Genomic DNA, 19307 nt, shown 5'->3' on the forward strand with positions numbered 1-19307 from the left:
TCTCCTCAGAAAGATTCTCCAGTCTGATTCCCCAGCCCATGGTTTTCCACATTATCAAAGTTCCTCCAGGTTCCCAGCTCTTAGAGGGTTTGACTGACGACAGTGAGAGTTGTGGAAACATAGAGGCAGGTCTGGGAAGAGGAAGAAAGGGAAGGAGGGAGATAAGAATATATCAGTAGTATTTTAAACAAATGTTCATATACTGTGACTCGGAAATTCTTTTTCAAAAACGCACCTGAGAAAAACAAGATAAGTAAAAACCTACTTACATACATTGACGTTTATTTCAATATTAGTTAAATTGAAACAGACAACTGAGTGTATGTGCGATTATAAGATCACTAGTCATTTAAAACCACATCTTAACATAATGTTTAATGCCATGGGGAAAAGGAGGAAAAAAAAAATCAAGATCAAACATACATATGGGGAAGGTGATTTGGAGTGTGCGTTGCTTAGAACTTAGAGTATTATTACTGTATTTTACAGTATTCCATAAAATATATCTGTTAATTTAATCATTTAATATCTAAAGCTATTTCCATATTTATATATTGAAAAAGGAAAAGAGAGGGGGAGATAGCAGTAGTTGCTGTCTCTGAAAATTTATTTTTTAAAATATTTATTTATTTATTTGGCCACACCAGGTCTTAATTGTGGCACATGGGATTTTGTTGTGGCATGCGGAATCTTTAGTTGCAGCATTCTTCATTGTCGCATATGGGATCTGGTTCCCTGAACAGGGATCAATTCTGGGTTCCCTGAATGGTAAGCATGGAGTCTTAGCCACTGGACCACAGGGAAGTCCCATGTCACTGAAACGTTGAGCTGAGACCTGGATGTAAGAGAAGGTGGTAACTAGGATGCAGGGTGCTGGAATAGAGGGGCTGTATCACAAAAGGTGGAAAAGGCAGTCTCAAGTGCATTACTGACCTGTTTCCCACTTTGAGCGCCTGCTGCCATTTCCTGGATGTCCATGAAGTCTCAGAATTGTTTGTCTGAAGCTCATTTGGTGAAGCTTTATCCACCCACACCACTCCCTCTTCAGTTGAAGTTTTCCTCCTGGGATGTTAATTCCCTAATACTTTCTATCTGCCAAGCTGGTGATTGAAATGAGCTCACCCAGCTTCAGAAAAGGCAGATATGGAAAAGACTACTCTGATCCTAGAACATATGCTCAAAGGCTCTTGGGTCAGAATGACCTTCGCATTATCTAGGACCAAAGAGAAGGCTACTGTATATGAAAGGTGAGAAGTGGAAGAGCAGACTATTACTCCAGGAAGGCAAGGTCTGTGGGCCAGAATCTGCCTTCTAGGCCATTGTGAGGAATTTGAACTTTACATGAGAACAGACACTGCGTCATCTGGACTGTTTCTGTGTCTCTGCTTCTCTCAGTTGCTGTCCTGTTACTCCTCTCTTTCCTGTGTCTCTGGTCTGCTGCTGCAGCACCACATACACTTCACATACCTAACACCTCATGCAATCACAGGGCATGGGATATCAAACAGGTATGAGGAAGGGGCACCAGAGGACATTTCTTCTTTTGTTTCTTGGCTAAATATGTGGGTACCAAATGCTGCCCACAGATTCTGCCTGCTATGAGAGGGTTTTCCAGACTGATGTGAGACATTGGGTTGGGTGGGTGTGGGAGTCACATTCCCTGTAGCTCTCTGATGAATCTTGCTCAGAATTCTAACAAGGTGGAGCTAAGCTGCCCAAGTTCATTACTGCCTCATCAAGGTGGACAAGGAGGAATGTGGCTTTGGACAAGTTCTGGCTAATCACATTAAAGCAGAAGGTTGTAGGGTAAGTAGTAAAAGATAGCTCTTGAATGCATGCCCTTTCCTCTAGTTCCGTGTCTCTCTTTCCATCTTAAAGCTTGGAATGCAGGTGTGATGGCTGGAGCTTTAAAAACTGCCTTGGATCCTAGGGATAGTGCGAGGGTTGCTGGAAGGCTTGGCAATTTCATGGAGTTGCCATACCAGCCCTAGACCGGATTTCCTGTACTTCCACATCTGGACTGCTTCTTCATGAGAGAGAGAACTTGTTTCAGTCACTGTCCATTTGGGTTTTCTATTCTACAGAACTTAACTGAATCTTCAGGGGCACAGTGAGTTGCTGTCTTTAGAAAAAATGCAACCATAAAACCATCTGCTCTTTGTTTTCCTTGTTTCCCTAAATATTAATAGGCATTCTGTAACTTTCTGAACTACATTTTTATGTATTAGTCTGTTTAGCTTTTCTTTCTGCTTCTTGAGTCAGTTAGGTCATTTAGTTTCTTTTGAAAAAGGCATTTAATTAAGATTTTCAATTTTATTTGCACATAATTCTTTAAATTGCTCTCAAAATTATTATTCCAGTTTGTGCTCTTTCATGTTTCTATTTTTTTATGTGTTCTCCTTTTTCTTAGAGCAGCCAGTGGTTTATCTAATATAGTATCATTCTTAACCTGAAAGTACTAGTAGGACTTATTTTTCTTTCTATAACTTGCCAGCATCAAAATCAACTTCTAATTTTATCTTTATTATCCTTATAGTTTCCAAATATTTATTTTGTTAATTAAATTTATTTACTTGAATGTTTATTTTCATCATCATTTTTTCTTGTTTAGCAATATAAGTGTTTAAGGATATAGGATTTTCTCTGAAAAAAAGCACTCTACTCTAGAAATCAAAGCTCTAAATCCATTGAAGAGGGATGGAGAGGACCAAGCAAAATCATTGCTATTATCTTGCTTTCCCCCAGTTCAGTGTGACCCTTTGGGGTATTTTTATAGTCATTATAGCCATTTATTCAATGCAAATTTATTAACTATGCACTAAAATCCCAGCACTGTTCTAGGTACAAGGAAATAGCAGTGAAGAAAAGAGACCACATTTCTGTGCTCATGAGATTTAGATTATACTTGTATACTAGTTAAACCAAGGAGGAGACTTTGGTCTGTCCCTTACTCATCTGGGGGAGGCAGGAACAAAGGAGAATACAGATAGACCTGGAAATAGGGCCGGAGAGTGTCAGAGAAGGAGGCCTTCGGGAAGGTGAAGATGTGAGAGCCAGTGGTCATATTATAAAAGGACACAACTCCAGCCTCAAAGTCCAGAAAAATCCCCACAACCAGGGGCTTCTCTGTCAGTTGAATGGAAGTTAGGGGAGAGGTAAGCGCTACATAGCCTTCCTTGCACCGTCTGATGGCCCAGAATCCAGACTGAGGCGTCTGCGGCATGACAGTGTCCCTCTGGACATTTTCCATACAGACTCCTAAATCCCACCCAGTTCCTTCTCCCACATCTACTTCAAAGTAATGTTTCCCTGAAGTGAAGGCTTCACAGCCCAGGATACAGGGCAAGGCACTAAATCTCCTAGAAGAATTATCAAGCTTCTCCTGAGGGCATCCACGAATCACTTGTCTCCGATCCTCAGACAGAATTAGTTCATAATGAGCTGTATCTGGATCCAGAGTCACGCTGACTGCAAACAAAAATAAGGACATGATTTTTGTAGCTGAGAGCACAGTTTATTTTAAATAATACCAGTCTGTGTTCAGATCCAAGCATTGTTTCTTACTAGGTGTCATGAGCTTAGCCTTAGTTCATTCTCTAAGCCTCAGTTTTGTTAAATATAAAGTGGAAATCATCATCTCTGTCACCAAGATAAGTGCCCAATAATAATGATAACATCATCATCTACAACATCATCACCATCTTAGTCACTCAGAGAAGCCAAGGGGCAGGACTAACCATAGTTAACATGATTAACTGTCCTCTCCAAAGTCCTTCCTCTCTCTTGGAGGACTTCTAGGAATCATGGAATATTGAAGCGTAAATGAGCCCTTCCTCATCTCTACTTAATTACCATTTATACTGAGTATCAGACAAGGAAAATGATACAACTGATGTCATAGCTTGTTATTGGAAATCCCAGAATTTTACCCAGGCTTCAGGACATACACCTCAGCTCTTCTTTCTTGTTTCAGGTAATATCCTATAGGGATTATACAGAATAATATACCTGACTAGAGTCAAGTAAGACAGAAAAAGGTATGATAAACTAAATTGTGATACTGACAAGCAGTGCAATTTTAAAAATGAAAAGTGGTAGTAGGGTGTTCCAGCAAGAGAGTTAAGAAACTACTCTGTTACTGGGTTAAACACTGATCAGTTGGATTGTGGTAATAAGGGAAATCAAGTATTAGGAAACAATTCCTGTGCTGGATGTTCTCCCTTTGTTCCTCCAGATCACTCTCTACCCTTCTCCAGCCTGCTCCATGTCCAGGAAGGGTAACCCCTCTGGACCTCAACAAGGCTCCCTTCCCTCTGACTGCTGTTTGGTTAAGCCAATGGGAAGGACTAGAGGAGACCGTAGGGCAAAAAGAAGCAGAATTAGAAGTATTTAGCGCCCCAAGTCCCTCCCCACTGGCTGTGATTTGGCGGGTCTGTGTTTGGTCACACTCTCCTTTAGCTACAGCTCCCTCCATCTGCTACTGAAACCCTGGGAAGGTGATGACTTCCTACCTATTCCTAGCCTTGGGTTGCTTCACTGTTTCTTGTTAGCAGTAAAATCCTCATCTTTGTAAATATTCCTCTATTAACTCTGTTCAGTGAGTCTTTATTATGAGCCAGACTCACAAAGTTTAGGGCTTCAATTAATATTCCCGGGATGATCCAGGAAAATCAAGCCGAGAAAATCGAATTTTTATAGGTTAGTAATATCACCTGAAAGATGGTTGACTACTGAGCTCTTTGGAAATCAGTCACAGACCTTGGTAGTGGCTGATACTGTTATTTGTCATTGATAAATTGAGGGGGAACTGAATAAGGGTTCATTATCCTTATCGGAAACCCCTGGGGCCAAATGGGTTTTGAAATTCAGAATATTTTTGATGTTATAAAGGCAAGAAATACAAATGTTCTAATTAGACCCCTGGTAGAGTCTAAGGTGGGCTTCCCTCATAGCTCAGTTGGTAAAGAATCCGCCTGCACTGCAGGAGACTCCGGTGCGGTTTCTGGGTTGGGAAGATCTCCTGGAGAAGGGATAGGCTACCCACTCCAGTATTCTTGGGCTTTCCTGTGGCTCAGCTAGTAAAGAATGCTCCTGCAATGCAGGAGACCTTGGTTCAATCCCCAGGTTGGGAAGATCCTCTGAAGAAGGAAAAGGCTACCCACTCCAGTATTCTGGCCTGAAGAATTCCATGGACTGTATAGTCTACAGGGTCTCCAGAGTCGGACACAACTGAGTGAACTTCACTTTCACTTTCGCTTTTCAAAGTCTAAGGCAGTGTCTTGTAATTTAATGCATCAGTATATCTGCGGTAAAGCAGAAATTCAAACTAAGCAGGATAAATAAAGAGTTTAAATTGTCCCATTTCAGTTCAGTTCAGGTTTCGTCATGATGTCACTCAGACAAAAAGGTAGCCTTCCATGATTCTGCCTCTTGGTGTTCATCTGTTCAGTTCAGTTCAATTGCTCAGTTGTGTCCAACTCTTTTTGACCCCATGGACTGCAGCATGCCAGGCCTCCCTGTCCATTACCAACTCATGTCCATTGAGTCGGTGATGCTATCCAACTATCTCATCCTCTTTCATGCTCTTCTCCTCCTGCCTTCGATTTTTCCTAGCATCAGGGTTTTTTCCAAGGAGTCAGTTCTTTGCATCAGGTGGCCAAAGTATTGGAGTTTCAGCTTCGGCATCAGTCCTTCCAATGAATATTCAGGACTAATTTCCTTTAGGATGGACTGGCTGGACCTCCTTGCAGTCCAAGGGACTCTCAATATTCTCCAACACTACAGTTTAAAAGCATCAATTCTTCGACGCTCAGCTTTCTTTATAGTTGAACTCTCACATCCATAAATGACTACTGGAAAAACCATAGCTTTGACTGGACAGACCTTTGTTGGCAAAGTAATATCTCTGCTTTTTAATATGCTGTCTAGGTTGGTCATAACTTTTCTGCCAAGGAGCAAGTGCCTTTCAATTTCATGGCTGCAGTCACCATCTGCAGTGATTTTGGAGCCCAAAAAATAAAGTCTGCCACTATTTCCACTGTTTCCCCATCTATTTGCCATGAAGTGATGGGACTAGATGCCATGATCTTAGTTTTCTGAATGTTCAGTTTTAAGCCAACTTTTTCACTCTCATCTTTCACTTTCATCAAGAGGCTCCTTAGTTCTTCACTTTCTGCCATAAGGGTTATGTTATCTGCATATCTGAGGTTACTGATATTTTTCCCAGCAATCTTGATTCCAGCTTGTGCTTCATCCAGTACTTATATGTACTCTGCATATAAGTTAAATAAACAGGGTGACAATATAGAGCCTTGAAATACCCCTTTCCCGATTTGGAACCAGTTTGTTGTTCCATGTCCAGTTCTAACTGTTCTTCTTGACCTACATACAGACTTCTCAGGAGGCAGGTAATGAGGTCTAGTATTCTCATCTCTAATTTTCCACAGTTTGTTGTGACCCACACAAAGTGTTTGGCGTAGTCAATAAAGCAGAAATAGATGCTTTTCTGGAACTCTCTTGCTTTTTCAATGATCCAGCGGATGTTGGCAATTTGACCTCTGGTTCCTCTGCCTTTGCTAAATCCAGCTTGAATATCTGGAAGTCCACAGTTCATGTATTGTTGAAGCCTGGCTTGGAGAATTTTGAGCATTATTTTGCTAGTGTGTGAGATGAGTGCAGTTGTGCAGTAGTTTGAACATTCTTTGGCATTGCCTTTCTTTGGGCTTGGAATTAAAACTGACCTTTTCTGGTCCTGTGGCCACTGCTGAGTTTTCCAAATTTGCTGGCATATTGAGTGCAGCACTTTCACAGTATCATCTTTTAGGATTTGAAATAGCTCAACTGGAATTCCATCACCTCCACTAGCTTTGTTTGTAGTGATGCTTCCTAAGGCCCACTTGACTTCACATTCTAGGATGTCTGGCTCTAGGTGAGTGATCACACCATCTTGATTATCTGGGTCATGAAGATCTTTTTTGTATAGTTCTTCTGTGTATTCTTGCCACCTCCTCTTAATATCTTCTGTTTCTGTTAGGTCCATGCCATGTCTGTCCTTTATTATGCCCATCTTTGCATGAAATGTTCTCTTGGTATTTCTAGTTTTCTTGAAGAGTCTCTAGTCTTTCCTGTTCTGTTGTTTTCCTGTATTGCTTTGCATTGATCACTGAGGAAGGCTTTCTTATCTCTCCTGCTATTCTTTGAAACTCTGCATTCAGATGGGTATATTTTTCCTATTCTCCTTTGCCTTTCCCTTCTCTTCTTTTCACAGCTATTTGTAAGGCCTCCTGAGACAACCATTTTGCCTTTTTACCTTTCCTTTTCATGGGGATGGCCTTGATCACTGCCTCCTATACAATATCATGAAACTCCATCCATAGTTCTTCAGGCACTCTGTCTATCAGATCTAATCCCTTGAATCTATTTGTCACTTCCACTGTATAATCATTAGGGATTTGATTTAGGTCATAGCTAAATGATCTAGTGGTTTTCCCTACTTTCTTCAATTTAAGTCGGAATTTGGCAATAAGGAGTTCATGATTTTTGCCACAGCCAGCTCCCGGTCTTATTTTTGCTGACTGTATAGAGCTTCTCCATCTTTGACTGCAAAGAATATAATCAATCTGATTTCTATATTCATCCATGTGTAGAGTCTTTTGTTGTGTTGTTGGAAGAGGATATTTGTCACGACCAGTGTATTCTTTTGGCAGAACTCTATTAGCCTTTGCCCTGCTTCACTCTGTACTCCAAGGCCAAATTTGCCTGTTACTCCAGGTATTTATTGACTTCCTACTCTTGCATTCCAATCCCCTGTAATGAAAAGGACATCTTTTTGGGGTTTTAGTTCTAGAAGGTCTTGTAGGTCTTCATAGAACCATTCAACTTCAGTTTCTTCAGCATTACTGGTCGGGGTATAGATTTGGATTACTGTGATATTGAATGGTTTGCCTTGGAAACGAACAGAGATCATTCTGTCGTTTTTGAGATTGCATCCAAGTACTGCAATTCAGACTCTTTTGTTAACTATGATGGCTACTCCATTTCTTCTAAGAGATTCTTGCCCATGGTAGTAGATATAATGGTCATCTGAGTTAAATTCACCCATTCCAGTCCATTTTAGTTTGCTGATTCCTAAAATGTCAGTGTTCACTCTTGCCATCTCCTGTTTGACCACTTCCAATTTGCCTTGATTCATGGACCTAACATTCCAGGTTCCTATGCCATATTGCTCTTTACAGCATTGGACGTTACTTCCATCACCAGTCACATCCACAGCTGGGTGTTGTTTTTGCTTTGACTCCATCTCTTCATTCTTTCTGGAGTTTTTTCCTCCACTGATCTCCAGTAGCATATTGGGCACCTACCAACCTGGGGAGTTCATCTTTCAGTGTCCTACCTTTTGCCTTTTCATACTGTCCATGAGGTTCTCAAGGCAAGAATACTGAAGTGGTTTGCCATTCTCTTCTCCAGTGGACCACGTTTTGTCAGAACTCTCCACCATGACCCATCCATCTTGGGTGGCCCTAGATGACATGGCTCATAGTTTCATTACCCTCATTAGTGTTCATACTCTTATGGAATTCCTTCCCTTTGATTGTGGGCAGGACCTGTGAATTGTTTCCAACCTGTAGGCTATGGCAATAATGATGAGATGTGACTATATTTCACTCTATAAGCCTCTCTCTTTCTGGCAGACTTGCTCTAGGGACTCTCTCTCCCTGTAGCTTACTTTGCAGAAATAATTGGCCGAGGTGGGAGGCCCAAGTGCAAGCAGCTGAAGGGTGGCTTCTAGAATCCAAGGCAGCCTCCAGCCAGTAGTCAGCAACAAGCTAGGGCCCTAAGTGCCAAACCCAAAAGAAATAAATTCTGCCAACAACCTGAGTGAGCTTATAAGAGGATTCTTTCCCAGTCTCACTTCCAGATAAGAACACAGCCAGGCCAACACCTTAGCTGCAGCCTTGTGAGACCCTAAGCAAAGGACCCAACTGGGTCTGCACAGATAACCAGTATCCCATGTCCCTGTCTAAGCACTGGAGAAAACTAACAAGGGAGAATGACAGCTACACTAAAGATACCTGAATAACCTCTCTGGCTGTGAGCCTGCCTGGGGACAGGTGATGAACTTCATTACCACTTAAGGTCCCGTCTATCTGTAGCATTTAGGGCTTCTTCACATACCTTGATGTCTCCTTAACATTTTCTTTACATCAAAGTAAAGCTCAGAAACATTGCACACAGTATGAAGGTCCAAAGAGAGGGCCTCTGGTTGTTCTAGCTTCACAGCCCAACTCCTAGAATAAGCAGAAACCAAAACTTCTTCAGTGTAAATTCCATTTAACTCTGTATACCCACACCTCTTTCCCTCCTGAACTCATATAGGACTCACCTGCTCAAAGTATCTTTCACATCCTATGAAGAGACAAAGACAAAAGATAAGTGTGGGAACATCAGTATTTCATGGGACTTGGCATGTGAGGCTGTTCTCTCTAATACTCCTTCCAAAGAAGTAAAAAAGACTAATCCTGGACTTAGATATTGATGAATACCTAGAGATGATGATTTCCATCCTGGCCCCATGGAATAGTCAGCATATCAGGGTGTTTACTTTCCTTGCTATGTGGAAGAAGGCCAGGAGCTTTGTCCCATGCTCCCTCTGGAAAGACTTGCTTTCAGTGACCTCATTTCCTTCAGAGTGAGCCCATATTAGAGACACTTATTGCAAAGGTCCAAAGTAGTGAACCCAGGCTTAAGCCCTGAGACTGGGCCACTATGGTGGTAGCAGCAGGTATCACATGGTGGTAGGGCATCGAACTACATTCTCATCCTTACAGGGTGACCCCTAGTTCTGTTAGTAGGAACAGGATAAAACAGCTACAGTCATAGTTTAGTTTATTGTAATGGGCTGGATCCAAAAGAGCTCTGGAGGGCTCTACAAGCAAATCAAGGAAAAAGTAATCACTCATTTTGACTGTCCCACTTTGTCACCCATCAGTCATCTGAAGGGGTATTTCAGCAGACACTTTCACAGTCAGAGTTTTGTAAACATGGTACAGAAATAAATGGTAGCCAAAGTTGTCCCATGGTTCCATTTAGCCAAGGAGCCCACTATAGCCATATTATTTCTAATTCAGCTAAAGGCACTCTATAGACTGGTGGGGGCCACCTTGCAAACATTGATATGTATCTAAAAGGAACATTAAATTTAAATTCCCTACACTAATGTGCCATTTTTGAGTGAAACAGGCAAGCCTCACCAAGCTTCCCATGGTTCCTCACCATTCTCCTGCTGAAAGGTCAAGAACAAATACCTTCCCTCCTTACTCCAAGTGCATGGTCTTACCTGAAGCAATTTCTGGGCTGAGCACTGACATTTATTCTCTAGCTCCAGGATGTGGCTCTGGAGTTCATGGTTCTTCTGTTCAAGATTGGCCTCATTGTCCCTCAGTCTCCTCAGAGTTTGCTCTTTTTCTTTCTCCAGTTTCCATAGATAAGACTTCTCTTCCTCATGAAGGAAGCTCTGGAGAGTCTTAAAGTCAGACTGGATTTTTTGTTTCCGAACCTCTATCTTCTCCTTGAGTTAGGAAAAGTGGAAACAAACCAAATGCCCATTGATGGATGAACTGATATGCAATCTATAGATACAGTGGAATACTATTCAGTCTTAAAAAGGAATGGCATTCTGATATATGCTTCAATATGGATGAATCTTAAAGATATTATACTAAGTCAAGTAAACCAGAAAAAAAGAGCAAATATTTTATGATTCCAGTTATATGAGGTACCTAAAATTGTCAAATTCATAGAGACAGAAAGTAGAGTAGAGGTTACCAGGAGCTGGGAGGAGGAAGGAATGGAACTGTACACATACAAATAGTTAAATAGGACATTTTGTTATGTATATTTTAATACATAGACACACAAAAGTAAGTTTGCTCAGCTACCATAAGATTATTTTCCCATGACTCATTCAAGCTGGAAAATTGTCCCACTGTAGAGTCATGCCTGGAAGGCAGATATTCAGATGTGGGAAAGGTTATCACAATTCTCTAGAGTCACACTATTTCCTTATTCAGCCAACATGCAAAAGAGATGGGCAGGAGTGATAAATAATTTAATCATGGGACTAGAACCAAGGTCAAAAATTTTATCAGTTAAAAGGATAAAAATGAGTTTTTATTTGAGATGTAAGAAGGTAGCTCTGAGTCTGAGAGGATTTCTTGAAACAAAAGCTTATAGTGAACATCACCAAGGCTGGACTTTAAGGCACCCAAGCTAACAGGAGAGTCCATTATTCTCAGCAGCAGGAGGTTTGGGTAGCACACTTTTGTCATAGTTAACTATGAAATAGTCATCCACCAACCTGGGTCCATGTACTCAACCTTATGTGTAAGAGTAACAGAAACCACATGATACAGCTTGTCAGACTCAGCTTTCATTTGGGGTGAGAGAAGAATTGCAATCTCCATGGATGATTTCTCAATTCATACAGTGTTTCGATGGCTGTGATGTGGTTGAAGGGTCACTGATGGTCAAGATCCTCCCCACTGCCTAAGATCCCAGAAATGAGAGAGGTAAGAGTGTCCTCTGAGAGCTTAAGTTTAACAACCATACCTAAAGGATTGGAGCAGAGAGGTTGGAAGGTTGGAAGAGGCATCTGAAAGAGGCAAAATGCCTAACTGGCCTGTGGGATTTGTCTGCAAGTTGATGAATTACATAAATATTCTGTAAAGAGATGCATCTCCGATCAGGGGGAGGCTGGTCAGCCATGAAAATAGTCTTATAGACCTGAGAGTCTGCAGTACTAAGTGTGTAGGTTCTTGGAGCACTTGGATCTTCCTTATAATCCAAGTAGATTTCCTTCATCAGCTTCATGAGCTTCAGTAATATGAATCTCAACCTGGAGTGATTCTATTTTCTTAGCAGTCACAAGGGTTGATTTCTGAACTCGTAAGGCTGAGAGCCACAGCCTGTACTGTAGTACATGTGCCCTGTACTGCAGTACGCATGCCACAGCAATAAGGTTAATAAGGCCTTCAAATCAGGAAGGTACTTTGAGATATTAAGAACTGAAACTTAGTGAAGAATGACTCTAGGTAAAGGAGCATACCAGTTCTGCTTTTCCTGACTGAGGCTTCAGAATCCTAGCCAACTACTACTGAAAGGTTTAAGGGGTTGGAGATAAATTCTCATAGATTTTAGAAAACGAGGGGCATAAAAACAGTAGTTTCTTCTTTGGATTTTGTCTGTTTGGTCTGATTTAGTGACAATAAGCTTTCACTATGCTTTGCCCAATCACCCCCTATATCTAAGCTCTAGGATGGAAAATAGCCTGAGATCAATAAGCCCAAATTCTTACGTTCCATTTGGTTATTTGCTCTGCCGTGAACACCTTCAGGTTCATACATTCCTCTTCCAGTTGCCTCAAATTTGTCACAGCTTGCTGGAGCTTTTCCTAAAGGAAAAATTGAGTGAATAAAGTCTATTCAACAATTCTTCATTAGCCACATAAGGGGCAGCCCAGCCCTCTAAGACTATTAGAATAAAACTGAATATGCATTGAGTCCTCACACTTTGCCAGGAAGCATGCCAAAGACTGTGTTTTGCTGTTGTTGTTCAGTCACTAAGTCGTGTCCCACTCTTTGCGACCTCATGGACTATAGGCTGCCAGGCTCCTCTGGAAATCCAAGGGGTTTCCCAGGTGAAATTACTGGAGTTGGTTACCATTTGCTTCTCCAGGGGAACTTCCCAACCCAAAGATCAAACTGCATCTCCTGCATTGGCAGGCGGATTCTTTACCACTGAGCCATCAGGGAAGCCCAAGGGTTGTATATGCAGTAACATATTTGATTCCCTTGGCAACCCTGAGCAGTTAGTAGGATTTTTAACATCATTTCTGTGCTGCAGAAACAGGCTTAGAAAGGGAATAAATAACTTCCCCAAAGGGCTGTAACTGGTGGGTGGTTGGACTGTGATTCCAGTTCATCTGCTGACCCAGAGTCTGAGCTATATCCACCACCACTAACAGTCTTGCCAAGGAAATGCTGCACATAAAACAAGATAATAATCACCTAAAAATGTTTTATTTAATAATGTACTGATCCAAACAGAACCAATGCCAAAGTGTTTGGCACACAGGGAACTTTGTACATATTATGGTGAGTCAAGAAAGAAAGATTAGGCTGCCAGCCAAAGTTATTAGAAACAGTTAATGGAGGAGGGCGGCTCTGACGCCTTTTGAAAAATGGTATCATGAAACTAAATGGTTTCAAGTGACTTAGTATCCATATCAAGCTTTTAGGTTATTTTTCAAGACAGTGTCTCACATTTTTATGGAAAGTAAGTTTAAGCTAAATCAAATTGCTAGCTGTGATCAATACTAAAAGAATTGGCTCCTGTCCTAAACCCAGTAAGTATACTCATTAATTCTTGCATGCTGTCAAGAAAGGGCTCTGCAGAACTTGTTAGCAAGTCAGTACTGCAGTTGCTATGTGCTAAATGCTATTCTAAGCTTTACATGTATTATGTCCTTAAGCCTTATAACAACCTGCTGAGCATGTATGTTGGGGAGGAAGGGAACTACTCTTATCCCCATTCACAGTTAGGGAAACAAGGGCATGAAGACATTAAATAACTTGCTCAAAGCCACCCATCTAATGGGTAGCTGAATTAAAATTTCAAACTAAGCAGTCTAACTCTCTAGGTTTAGAATCATCGCCCCATGGTGCTTCTTTTACTACTTGGTGGGAAAATAATTCCAATGGGAATATCCCCATTACAGCAATTAACTGCTCCATGGAGTTTAAGGAAGAGCTGTCATGTGCTGAGTGGTGGTCAGTATTGGCATACACTGATGGAGGACTCAGAACCTTAATAGAAGATCACCTCCAGTTCATGGAATGTGGGGACAAGGAGCTCACAATGGGGACAACAATTTTCTCAAATCTAGGCAGGACAGAGAAGGAATAGGTAGCAAGACTATGCCCACTAGGTTCCATGATTGCAAAGGTCAGTCTTCCTTTACATGATTTTTTTAAAATGGTTTTGTCTTTTTATTGGAATATAATTGCTTTACAATGTTGTCAGTTTCTGCTGTACAAAACCATGAATCAGCCATTTGTATATATATATATATCCCCTCCTTCTCGGGCATCTCTTCCACCGCCACCGCCCCCTCCATTCCATCTGTCTAGGTCATCATCACAGAGCACAGAGCTGAGCTCTCTGTGCTATATAGCACCTTCTCGCTAGCTTTCTGTTTTACACATTAGTACTGTACTCACTCAAAATGTGAGTACATGCTTTGAGTGAGAAACTCAGGAGTTGCTCAAAACCTCACTCTCTGCTTTATCCTTGACGACCAATCACTTCCAAATCCTTCCACTCACACTCTTTCCTGAATCTGGCTTAGAACTGATCTCTTTCCACTTCTCACAGGAATAATCTGAATTTTACTACTTAGTATTCCTTTCATTGTATCAGTACCAGAATGTTCTTTTCATTGTTAGCCCGATCTTTCACTCTGCAAATGAAAATCCCCCCATGGCCAGGACTACTCTGGGCTAGGATGCAGACCTGATTTTCATTCCCGTAACATCACCTGCCTCCCCTGCATACCCCCCGGCCTAGTCATAGCAAGTCAGGTATGCTCCCATGGCTGTGCTTTTGCACATGTGGTCCCCTCTGTCTGGAATGTCCTCTCCCTTCTCCATACTTCTATTAATATATTTGGTTAATTTTTATGTATTCTTCAAGAGTCATTCTTGGGAAGATTCCTTAGTTACTACTCCACACCCCTTAGGGCTCTGCTCCACCATCCAAATCAGGGGACTCCAGGCAGCCTGTTTGCGGATTTGTCTTTCCTATTAGACTGTAAGACATCTAAGGTGGTGTGTCTTTGACCCCTGTGTTTTCAGACTCTTTCCCATGGTCTTGCATATTGTTGTTTCTCAAATTACACACATGGTATGAAGCAATAAAACATGCAGGTGTGCACATGGCATTCTAAAGCAGGGAGGAGTTCATCAGAGCCAGAAAGGATAGGGACAAAAGTAACCTTTGGGACTTGATTTAGTGAGGACCCATCATTCTACTTTTCAGATGAATGACAGGATATAGGATTTCAGGATCCTAATCTTGGGTTTCAGGCCAAAGAATCTCAGGTCTCAGGGGGCAATATGAGGCCAAGTACTTGCCGAAGCCCTGTGGGCCACCACTCACCCTGTAGCCTTGGCATGCTTCTTCCACCAGAGCTGTGGCATGCCCTTTGTGCTGGGCTCCACGATCACAGAGCCAGCAGATAAGCTGGCCCTCGTCTTCACAGAACAGGTGGAGCTTCTCTCCATGTTCCTCACATGACATTTCCTGGTCCATCTCCTTGATGACTTCGATGAGATTTCCCAGCTGCTTGTTGGGCCGGAGGCTCTCCATGTTAAATGGTGCTCGACACTGGGGACAGGAGAATGTCTTCAGCCATGGTTGCATCTGGTAGAGGTTCTCAAAGAAGCTCACTATGCACGCGTGGCAGTAGCTGTGTCCACAGCTGATGCTCACTGCGTTAGTCATCAGGTGCAGGCAGATGGAGCAGGTGGCTTCCTCCCTCATCTTCTTTGAGGCCATGGTTTCTCCTGTAAAGCTCCAATATTGAATCTAGACACAGAGATGAAGTAATCAGAATTTTCCCACAGTGATGGAACTTTACCTCTCCTGAGTCTCTGTGCAATGCACTGGTTGCCACTGGTTTCAACAGGTCATGGAGTCTGCTCTAGAGAGAGAAGAAATAGGTTGGAATTTAGACGATGCATTGAATGTAGCTGTGTTGTGGAATATGGTCATGACTATTACATGTGGCCACTTTAATTACAATTAAATAGAATTTAAAATTCTATTTCTCGCACCTCTTAGCCATATTTAAATTGCTTAATAGCTCCAGGTGATTGGTAGCTATATGAAAGCCCCGATGGAGAACATTCCATCATTGTAAGTTTTCACTGAGAGAGGGAGAGAAACCAAGCTGACTTCCTCAACCAAAGCTGCAGCAAGAGAGAGAACTCAGTGAGGGACTGTTAAAGTTTTTCTCCCTCTAATGAACATCAAGAATAATTAGTACCAGAATTGTTTCTTTGTAAGTGGTAGTAACACTTAGGTAAAGGGGTGGTCTATTAAGGATTTGATTGAGACAATCAAATTTGACTCTAATTAAACCCTCACTCCTGCCCCACAAAGAACAAAAGACACCATAATAAAGTCCCTAGTGGAAACCTAACTGGATGATAATGAAAGCAAAAAAGACAACCAGAAGAACAAGTAAAGAAATCAAGTTCTTTTCCCCGCTCCCTGACCTGAGGAAAAAAGAGCTGGGAAGAGAAGGGGAGCAGAACTCCTTGACAGCTAGGGAGGTGACTCTCTTCTCCAAGCAGGACCTGTGTCTCAGGAGAAGTTCAGAGTGACTGGAACACAGGGAGTTTGCAGAATCCAGGATAGGGGAAGGTGAGAAGCAGATGGGAAAGCAGGGCCTCTCAACCCTGAGGGCTTAACCCCTAGGGACCTGACAACCAATAGACAAAGGAGTCGACCCTCTCACCCACAGCTTAGACTGCTTTGGGAACCTGGCTCAGTTCCCTGCTTCCTCATTCCTGGGAGTTTGTCGGGGAGGGCAGCAGAGGATGAAGGAAGTTGAGAGTGGCCTTTCCTTTGAACTGACAGGGCCAGAATCAAAAGCAAGGATTCAACTAAAGTTACTGGATAGGCTATGTCCCTCTAATAACCAGGACCAGTCTCTTGGATCCAAAGAGAATTTCTTCTGGAGATTTCTGTTCTTTGGCAGGTTATCTCCCCCAAGCGATACACTAGGCTCCTCTCTGCCACTGGTGCTGTGCTCCTAGGGAAGGAGGACCTCCCCTCCTCTGAGCCCCCAGGGCGCCTGTCCTGGACCTTCACTCACCTCACCTTCTGTACTTCAGAGATTTAACATGGAGTCTGGCGAAAAAGAAAGCAGACCCTGTGTGAGAGCCATGAAACAAAGACCCGGCTACCCCATCCCCTCCTCCAACACACATCTCCTATCCCTCCGTGGAGAAAACATGAGAAAACATGGGTCTGACCTTTTCCACTCCCTTCTCCACACAGCAGACAGTCACATACTCGCGCTAGTTCGCTCCGTAGCTGCTGGTTCCTGAGGTCTGGGTGAGGAAGTTAACTACAAACAAAAGTGAAACTACTTCAGAAGGCGGGGCCCTATAAGATCCGGGGAGGAAACTGGTGAAATGGCCCGTATCTTTTGCACTCAGCTTGTACTGAAAGGGAGGGAAGATGGTAGGAAAAATATTTTTCTTTTACAGCAATAAAAAGAAGGAACAAACTAATAATTTTGTTTTGATAACCCAAGTGATATGAAATTTCATCCCGAATATGTATAAAAATTGGCCTCTTGTTACAACTTACCAGGGTCTATTACTCTCTTTCTTTTTCTTTTCTTTGCACCCTCCTCAGCACCAGAGTTCTCAGAGCTCTTTCAGTTTCCAGGAGGTGAAATGGGTTTACTTCTAGTTCACCTTTATCACCCTTTGGGATCTCAGTTTTATTGGTGGTAGTGGAGGTGTCTTCTTTTAGACATATCACCTTTGCAGGATCTGGGCTTTGATTTTAGACTATCTTTATTTTCTAATGTAAACAGTTTAAGCTATACATTTCCCTGTAGGCACTGTTTAGTTGCCTCTCACAAAGTTATATATGCCTTATTCTATAGTTCAAATATATTATAATTTTTATTATGATTTTTACATGGTAGATTAATTTAGAAGCATGTTGCTTAATTTCCACAAATTGGGGGCTTATGTGATCTTAGTTCCCTGACCAGGGTTGGAACCCAGGCCCTGGCAGTGAAAGCACTGGAATCCTAACTGCTGGACTGCCAGGGAATTCCCAAGACAACATATGCTATCTGATTTAAATTCCTCTAACTTTATTGACTTGTACAGTGGCCTAGAACATGTCTATCATTATGACTATAACCATATGTACTTGAAAAGAATGTGGATGCAGATATTCAGTATAATTCAGTATAATGTTCTTTAAATACCAATTTGTTCAAGGTGATAGATAGGGTTTTTCAGTCTTATGTGACTTTTTAGATGTTTTATCTAGTTATTATATCACTACTGAAAGAAAGGTATTAAAATCTCCAACTAGGATTATAGAATTGCTTATTTTTCCCTTTAATTCTTTCCATTTTTGCATCATGTATTTTGAAGGCTTGTCATTAAGCTCATACACATTTATGATTACGTTTTCTTGATGAAAAAACGGACCCTTTTATCAGTACAGAACGGTACTCTTTATCTCTGGAAATGCTCTCTGTCTTAAACTCTATTTTTTATTAATATAGACACTCCATTCTTTTTATGCTTACTGTTTGCATAAGTGTGACGTGTTAGTCGTTCAGTCGTCAGTCGTGTCCTACTCTTTGAGAACCTGTGGACTGTAGCCCATCAGGCTCCTCTGTCCATGGAATTCTCCAGGCAAGAATACTGGAGTGGGCAGCCATTCCCTTCTCCAGGGAATCTTTCCATCCCAAGGATTGAACTCTGGTCTCTGCATTGCAAGCAGATTCTTTACCATCTGAGCCACCAGCGATGCCCTTACTGCTTGCATAATACCTATTTTTCTATACATTTATTTAAGACTTATTTGTGTTTTTGTATTTCAGGTGTTTTTCTTCTAGCTAATATATGTTCAGTTCTGGCATTTTTTAAATCCATTCTACTAATCTTTGCCTTTTAATTGGAGGATTTAAACAATTAACATTTAACATTAACCTTTATTCTTCTTCCCTTACTGTGCTGGCTAGGACCTCCCAATAGTGAATATAAACTGAAATAGTTGGCATCCTAGTTTTATTTCTAATCTGGGGGGAAGGGCAGAGGTGGAAAAAACTTTTGACAATTTGTCATTTCATATATTTATTGTTATTATTGTTTTCTTTTACACTTAAAAATATCATTACATTTTCCATGTATTAATAGGATAAGAATAGTTTCCAGGAAAATATCACACAACATCTGTCAATTTTGCTTCTATCTTTCTTTCACATTTTATATAAGCTACATAAGGAAGACATTATTTAAAGTAGACATTGGTTCAATTCCTGAGTCAGGAAGATCTCCTGGAAAAGGACATGCCAACCCACTCCAGTATTCTTGCCTGGAGAATCCCATGGACAGAGGAGCCTGGTGGGCTACGGTCCATGGGATCACAAAGAGTCAGACACAACTGAAGTGACTTAGCACACACACTCATTAATATTTTACCAGTCT

General features: G+C 41.6%; 1 protein-coding gene across 13 annotated transcripts; it reads right to left on the reverse strand.

The window, feature by feature from the left end:
- Positions 1 to 265: 265 nt before the first annotated feature.
- On the reverse strand, positions 266 to 17176 carry TRIM38 (tripartite motif containing 38). Of its 13 annotated transcripts, none has more exons than XR_009597643.1 (9): positions 17097 to 17176; positions 16942 to 16971; positions 15214 to 15642; positions 12353 to 12448; positions 10337 to 10567; positions 9383 to 9405; positions 9175 to 9287; positions 934 to 3468; positions 266 to 835 (listed from the first exon to the last, which is right to left on the reverse strand). XR_009597643.1 is itself a non-coding variant. In XM_012101140.5 (8 exons), the coding sequence occupies exons 3-8, from the start codon at positions 15610 to 15612 to the stop codon at positions 2948 to 2950; spliced, it is 1383 nt and encodes a 460-aa protein (XP_011956530.1). In that variant the 5' UTR covers positions 15613 to 15642; positions 16942 to 16971; positions 17097 to 17176; the 3' UTR covers positions 266 to 2947. The 13 variants fall into 13 exon arrangements, 7 of the variants coding, with proteins under 7 accessions (XP_011956530.1, XP_060259387.1, XP_011956529.1 ...); XR_009597640.1 differs by having other exon boundaries at positions 16937 to 16971; XR_009597641.1 differs by having other exon boundaries at positions 15214 to 15757; positions 16937 to 16971.
- Between the last annotated feature and the right edge of the window lie 2131 nt (positions 17177 to 19307).

Source organism: Ovis aries, chromosome 20 (genome assembly GCF_016772045.2).
Source record: "Ovis aries strain OAR_USU_Benz2616 breed Rambouillet chromosome 20, ARS-UI_Ramb_v3.0, whole genome shotgun sequence".
Lineage (NCBI taxonomy): Eukaryota > Metazoa > Chordata > Mammalia > Artiodactyla > Bovidae > Ovis > Ovis aries.